This window comes from Gordionus sp. m RMFG-2023, chromosome 2 (assembly GCF_954871325.1).
Source record: "Gordionus sp. m RMFG-2023 chromosome 2, tfGorSpeb1-WG-v2, whole genome shotgun sequence".
Classification (NCBI taxonomy): Eukaryota; Metazoa; Nematomorpha; class Gordioida; order Chordodea; family Parachordodidae; genus Gordionus; species Gordionus sp. m RMFG-2023.
The window spans coordinates 44504998-44512846 of NC_088776.1; the positions used below are offsets into that span (position 1 = coordinate 44504998).

The 7849-nt window shown below is 23.9% G+C and overlaps 1 protein-coding gene across 3 annotated transcripts; it reads right to left on the minus strand.

Moving 5' to 3' along the window:
• Positions 1-3256: 3256 nt before the first annotated feature.
• Positions 3257-5674, minus strand: LOC135924663 (translationally-controlled tumor protein homolog). Of its 3 annotated transcripts, none has more exons than XM_065459754.1 (5): positions 5591-5674; positions 5476-5546; positions 5250-5434; positions 5086-5207; positions 3257-3411 (listed from the first exon to the last, which is right to left on the minus strand). In XM_065459754.1, exons 1-5 carry the CDS (start codon positions 5616-5618, stop codon positions 3341-3343), a joined length of 477 nt encoding a protein of 158 aa, XP_065315826.1. In that variant the 5' UTR covers positions 5619-5674; the 3' UTR covers positions 3257-3340. The 3 variants fall into 3 exon arrangements, with proteins under 3 accessions (XP_065315826.1, XP_065315825.1, XP_065315827.1); XM_065459753.1 differs by lacking the exon at positions 3257-3411 and adding an exon at positions 4691-4937; XM_065459755.1 differs by lacking the exons at positions 3257-3411; positions 5476-5546 and adding an exon at positions 4691-4937 and having other exon boundaries at positions 5591-5671.
• Positions 5675-7849: the final 2175 nt, after the last annotated feature.

The window sequence follows — 7849 nt, forward strand, 5'->3', positions numbered from 1 at the left end:
TTTTATATTTGGGTATATATATACATATGAAAAACCTAAAAATTAAAAATTTTTTTTAGGTTTCTTTGATGTTTAATGAGTAGGTTTAGAATAGTAAAACAATGGAAATTTTTTAAAGTAAATATTGCTGGCGTTATTTATCAAAATCTCTTCATTTTTGTTTTATACGTGTATATTTACCGATTTGACCGATTGCCGAGTTCAAAACCGACCACTTATTAAATATTTGATTGATCAAATTTGCTATTAAGATAAATTGAAAAATGTTGATTTTTGTTTTATGTATCTATAAATACGTATAAAACATAATTTCAAAAAATATTTTTTTAAAATATCGTGATTTGACCCGAAAACCGACCGAATGACAAAATACTGCATTGCTGGCGTTATCCATGGAAAAATCTTCATTTTTGTATTATACGCGTATATATATACGTGCTAAGCATTATCCTAAAAAATATTTTGAAAATAATTTGATTTGACTGATTGCCGAGCTCAAAACCCCACTTACTAAATATTCGATTGATAAAATTTACTAGTAATATGATTCGAAAAATGTTCATTTTTTGTTTTATATATCTATAATTACGAGTAAAACATATACGAGTCGGTTATCCGCCAAACCATGATATTTTTAAAATATTTTTTGGGATTATGTTTTATATGTATTTATAGATATATAAAACAAAAATGAACAATTTTCAAATTATATTACTAGTAAATTTGAATCTAGGAAAATAATTCCCCGGAAAAAAAATCCCGTGACCCGGATCTGCTCTGCAGTATTTAATTAAATAGAAATGTTTTTTAAAGTCAAATTTCTTCGAGGATTTGAGATTTTAAATAATAAAACGAAAGTTAAATAAATCTAGTTCACCTTTACACACTTTCATCAACTTTTAGGTATTTATTGAAAAATTATTTTTACACAAATTTTAATCATTTTTTTAGAAATATGATAAAAGGCTTTTCACAGTTTACTGACTCTTAAATAGCGCCCCTTTTTGTTTTTACAAGGATAAGCTATTAAATAATATAATTTTATAAATTTTGTGGCTAAATAGGAAATTAGCAATTCAATCTGATACCCTCTATTTGATAAATATTATTTTACTGAAGTATTTACCTACTTTAAGAATTTAACTGACTGAATACAAAATCACTATAAAACTTGCAAAATTATATTTTTTACTGCCCAATTTTAATTAAATACTGCCAAAAGTAATGAAAAATGCTGACCACTTTAATCAAAATACATCCAGAGGTGATTATCAGCAGTGAGTATTATATTTTTCTAATCTAACAATTATTATTTTGCTTATGAATTTATTTTCAAAGTTACAGAAAAGAAATAATTATAATTTTATTAAATGATATATAGAATAATAAATTATATTATTCAAAAGAAACAATTCTAGAACGTATATGTTCTCCAATTGAAGAGAGAAGGAGGGGGTGAGACAACGGACCGATAAAAGGTTTATTAAAAGTAAAATATGAGATAGGTTAGCTTAGCATAATATATTTATTTAAATATGAGAAATGTAACTATTTCATTTAAAATAAATTGTTTGGGAATCGTACCTTGTGCAGTGTAGCGAAGAGAACGAAAGCTACAATAAATATATTAAATGTAAGCTATATTAAAAAAGAATCTAGAAAAATAATTCCCCGGAAAAAAAATTTCCGTTTTTAAGATAATTAAAATTACAAAATTAGGAGAAAAAATTCCCTATAAATAAATCAACGAAATAATAATTCTCAAATAAAATATTTAAAAATTTTGATAAAATTAATTCTGAAGAATTATTAGGATTATGTTTTATACGTATTTATAGATATATAAAACGAAAATCAACATTTTTCAAATTATATTCCTAATAAATTTGGTCAATCGAATATTTAGTGAGTGATCGGTTTTGAGCTCGGCAATCGGTCAAATCAAATTATTTTCAAAATATTTTTTAGAATAATGCTTAGCACGTAAATATACACGTATAAAACAAAAATGAAGAGATTTTGATAAATAACGCCAGCAATATTTACTTTAAAAAATTTCCATTGTTTTACTATTCTAAACCTACTCATTAAACATCAAAGAAACCTAAAAAAAAATTTTAATTTTTAGGTTTTTCATATGTATAATATATACAATAATATAAAAAAAATGCTATCCAATCATCATTCCGGTTTCCTAAAATGATACATATTCAAACATATAACGCCCTCTTACGGATATATATTTGTTAATTTTTAAAATTAAATAAAATGTATATTTGTTTTAATAAGCTAGAAAAATAAATTTCTTATTAATAATATTAAATAAAAATAAAATTATATACTATATCATTTAATCAGTATTCTTCATTTATAAAAAAAAATGATTTAAATATATTTTAAAAAAAGTTTAAAAAATTATCATTAAAAAAATTTACGTAATAAATTTTTGATTGATTTATAATTGATAATGATTGATTGCCTTTTAGCAATGCATTAGCAATTCAATGTATAGTGGGGAAATTTTTTCCGGGGAATTATTTTCCAGGGGAATTTTATTCCGGGTATTATTTTTCCAGAGAATTATTTACCTGGGAATTATTTTCCTGGGGATTTTTTTTCCGGGGAATTAATTTCCGGGGATTTATTTTCCGGGAATTTTCGGGATTCAAAATTTACAGAGGCATTATCAGGGCAGAAAGCTGACATGCAAATCATTGATAACCCTGAATCAGCTTTATTTACCATTATGTGGCTAGCTACATTGTTGGATTTTTCACTATACAAGAAATAATAAGTTTTATTGAAATGTTCTTATTCTTGTTGATATAGCGAAGGATTGAAAGAAATGTTTTAATATTTCCCTTATTAGATGCATCTGTTAGAATTGCATATAGATGCCCATCTTTCAAATCGTCTAAAATAGACCTCAAGGATTCAGATACTAAAACACTTGTGATAGCCTTGCTCATTTTTGTTTGGCCACAAGTAAGGTTTGCACTTATATGAAGTCGTTAAATATCATGAGAAAAAGATTCAACCCATTGTGATGATATAGCTCTGTGAATGTTGAATAACAAGACAAATGTATACGATTTCCGCAAATAGTTGCATCTGTATTATTTATTATTTTTGAGAATAATTTCATATTGCAATCGATGTTGATATACTCCCCTGTACTGATTTATATGAATGAAAGATTTATTATTGGATATAAAAATAAAACAGGATAGAAAGAAATTTACAAACTAGACATGTTTTTCAAGTAAATATTTAATATTTTAAAAATAATCAATTAATGTCTCTCAAAATTTTTATATATTAAAAACGTTAAAATACTATTTTAAAAAAATTGCGGTAGTCTTACAGGAGAGAGTTGTCTGCATGTGACATGGAAACCCTGTTCACGACTGTCTAAAGTAAGAATAATGTATAAAACAACAAATATTTTAATTAAAATCTGAAATATTTGTCCTCTAGTCAACTAGAGGACGATATTTTATGAACTATAGTTCATAACTCAAGTCAGTTTGGGTCAATTTTTTGACCCAAAACTAGGTTCAGTTTTGACTAAGTTGACTCAACTCAATCGATTAACAACACTATTGGATCTACTTTAAAAACAAACCAAATAAGAATTTTGTTTGTTCTTAATGAAAGGCTTCCTTTTTTAAAATTCATTGTTTATTTTTAAATAGTTTACATTAAATTAATAGATACTAGGGTTGTGCCGATCCACATATTTTTCACCGATCCGATATTGCTTCAAACCCGATCCAATATTTATACTAATTTTTAATCACCCCCCATTTGAACCAAATGTAATTAAAAATAAATATTTTTATGCAAAAAATTGAATTATGAATATAATTTTTTTATTCCTACAATTAGACTATAATAAAAAAAATACATATAATAATATATCCATTTTATGTTGGTATGAATTATAAAATTATAATATTTAATATATAAAATTATAATATATTAGATTTTTTAAATAAATATGAGAGCCTCCAGAATTTCTGGGAATAAGCTACTACAATATGAAATATCTATATCTCCTGCCGTACTGAAGGCAGACTCAGATATTCCGCAGATAACGCATTTTGCAAAATTATCTGTCTTTTGTAAAATATTTCCATAATTCAGATACCATATTTAAAAAAATCTTTTATTTAAAGTATAAATAAAAAAATTAACATTATTTAAAAAGATTTAAAATAAATAAAAGAGTGTTCCTTTCTATTTTTTATAACAAAAACTTTAATAATACTCTAAATCTATTTTAAAAAAGAAATAAAATTTATAAAAATTATTTAGAAAATATTATAATTGTAAAATAAATATACATAACATAAAATAACAAAAAAAAAGAAAAGTAAAAAGATTGGATCGGTTTTATGACAGGTATTGATCCAATATTTTTGGAAAACGCTAAATATCGGTACTGATCCCATATTTAATATCGGCAAAGCCCTAATACCAAATTTAAAAACCATAAATCATACTTATTAATATAAATAATTTCTAATAAACAAATTAAAATTTATGACTACATTTTAAGATTATTGTATTAAATTTTAATAAGATATTATTTAAAATTTTATATAAGATCTAACATACTTAGCCAGGTAAAAAGTTATTTCAGATAAGTAGAAAAACTTTCATACATTTTAGCATTCAACCAATAGAGTAGTTTTAATAATAAAGATTTATTTAAAAATTTACACAATTTCATTCATTATTACAATCAAAATAAAAGCATGATTATTAAACCAATCTATAAATTAGCATGTATTTGAGCAAAAATTAAAAAATAGATGCATTGCTTTAAAATTTCTCTTCTTCAACTCCATCTTTAAAAAATATAAAATATGGGGTAATGCCATCTTCACGAAAATTCATGAGGGCAACCATGCCCTTATCTTCGAAATTTTCACCTATAGATAATAATGATTACATCAATGCGACATATTAATAAAATATAAATATGTTATTAGAAGATGTTAAATAATATTTGCATTTTCTTGAACACAAAATAATGATAGTGTGTTTGATTAAGTGCAAAATAGATGTTAAATAACTTACCAACATAAAGATCATAATTTTTAAAATTAGGCAACATTGTTTTCGAAAAAAACTGATTCAGTTTTTCTTTGGTTTTATCAGCATATTCTTTTCCTTTTTCCTTTTCTACCCTCTCAATTAATCTAAAAAGAAAGTTAAATTATATCCTAATATAAATTCCATACGTTTTCATATATTGCTTTAAATATGTCATATAATCCTTCTTTTGAAATGGTATTTGGATTAATGAATGATTTAAAACAACATCTATGCCTTTCTCAACGTTAACATCTATAGCTTCGTCTTGTTCTTCAGCTGAGGGATTACTCCCTATAAAAGCATCAAATGAACCCCCTGATCTTGAAACCATCTTTTTTTTTAATTTGTAAAAAATTAAAATTTATTTATTACTTTTCCATCAACTTCATAATATAAATCATCAACTAATTTGAATTTAAATGAATCAGAAAATAATTCTGCCTCTTAAAATAAAATAAATTATGTTCAAATATAGGAAATATTGTACCAGTGAATATATCTTTGAAAATTTTCATTTATCTGGATTTGGAGGGCGGAAAAACGTCAACTACTCAATATTCCACTAGAAAATATCTAAAACCGTGAACTAGTGCTATACGCTACTTCGGTCGATAAATAGTTCTATATAAAAAAATAATTTTGAAGCGGACTCGTATATATATAAATAAAACCATAATACTTGTCAATATCTATTATAAAATATAATAATAACCTTATGTGATATTTAAGATATAAAAGGTTTAATAAGAATAAAATGTATTATTTTAATAAAATGAAAAGATCAAAAGATAATTTAACTAACAATAATATGTTTAGATCTTCATCAAAAATAGTTATGACATACGATATAACTTATTTTTTTATAATATGCAAAATTACTTACTGAATTATGAAGTTTGATCATATGCAGAGAGTATATTTTGTTAGATAAATAATTTTGTTATATAAATGAGATGAAAAGGCGAGGTAATTTTAGAGATATTTACTTTAACGGTTTAAAAAGTTTCAGTTATTTACTCTTTTATTTTTTGACGGGCTTTTTACTAGTTATTTATAAAAATAAAATAAATAAAATTGTAAATACTTGATTATAGTTGAAGCATACAGTTCAGGAAATAAAACATACGTATCACTTTCGATATATATGTTATATATATTTCGAATTGGTTTTTTCATATGGACTTTAAAAACATCATATTTCAATAGATATTTTCTGATAGCTTTATAATTAAAATGGCTAAATGATTTGAAGCTAGAAACTCAAAATATAATTTTTCTAAAAGTTGTTTCGATCAAATTTTATAATTTCCTCGCTTCAAATACTATGGCAGACAAAACGAAAATTCTATTCTGGATATAATACTTTTACGATTAGTAAGGCTATAGCTCTTAAGACTACTATGTCACTTTTTGGTGAGCCTCACAAGATATATTTGTTATAGATGATGTCCTTCTATGATAATTTTACATAGAATTTATTTTTCTTTTCTGTTAATGGTTTCTTTTAATTTATTCCTCCCTCCTCCAGCTAAAAAAAATAACTATTTATTATACCTGTATTCTGTAATATAAATAAAGATATCAACTAGATTTATAAACTTTATATAAATATAAATATCATAGGAAAATTTATATTCTACCCTATAAAAATATTTCAGCCGTTAATATTTTTTCTTAAATGTTAATTAATAAACATTTCAATTATTGATTTCCAATATAATTTGGATCTATATTTTAATAGTCATTTTCTTAGTATAAATTTTGGGTGTTTTTATTAATTTTTATTATTTTAATAACAAAACGTAATAATTCTTATACTTAGTATTTTTATTTGCCTTTAACAATGAAAAGTATACATTTTTAAAGTTTTTATCAAGAATACCTTGCTTCCTATTAGTTAGATTTACAAAATTGAATAGATGTTCTATTGGAAAGCTATATGGGATAACAGGGTTTTGAGTATTATAATAATATTTTTTGTACACACTTCTTATCTCAGAGTGAAAATAATTTTCAACGTTTTATTTTCCAGGACTAAAAAAATTGCAATTTTTATTTTTTTTCACAGATTCAGATAAAAAATTGGAACATAATATAATTTTTGTAAATTATTACTTGTTCCAACTTCTTTTTTTTATTCTCTGGATTTTAGGATCCATTTAGATTCAATCCTCCATAACATTAAAATCGGTGTTGCTACGGATATTTATATTGCAATTTAAATAGTGGTTTCTTTTCTTCAATTTGTAAATTAATTGAAAATTATTAACTATATAAACATTTTCTCAATTTAAAAAATTTATACATTTATAAGTCTATTATTTTAATAAATTACAAAGTGTAAAAATATTTTGAAAATGGTAAAAGACACCTTAATGTATTTAAATATATGATGCAAACTTATATAACTTAGCGTAAAGGAGAGACGGGGGCTAGTCGGCGCAAGGGGCTTCTCGGTTCAAAGGATTTTATTTTAAAACCAGTAATGATTAAAAGTTGAAATTTTGTTCTAAAATAGAAATCTATAATATCCATATTTGGGGATGAAAATAATTAACGGAATTTTTAAAAAATATATAATTTAACAATTCTAGAAATTTCAAGAAATTTAACAACCAACGACTTCATAATACAAAGTATAATAATAGATATAATGGAAATATAATTAGTGCAAATGATTATATGAGGAAGAAGGGGGGGGGGAATTAAATAATTTACGGATTCTTTTTTTTTATTTCTTTATAAT

What these genes read in the sequence shown, in the direction of transcription:
- LOC135924663 (XM_065459753.1), bottom strand. Translation starts at nt 5,618, where the DNA reads ATGAAAATTTTCAAAGATATATTCACTG. An exon ending in TTAAAGCAATATATGAAAAC is followed by an intron (nt 5,208 to 5,249) that starts GTATGGAATTTA and finishes CTTTCTTTTTAG; the next exon opens with ATTAATTGAGAGGGTAGAAA. An exon ending in AAATTATGATCTTTATGTTG is followed by an intron (nt 4,938 to 5,085) that starts GTAAGTTATTTA and finishes TATTATCTATAG; the next exon opens with GTGAAAATTTCGAAGATAAG.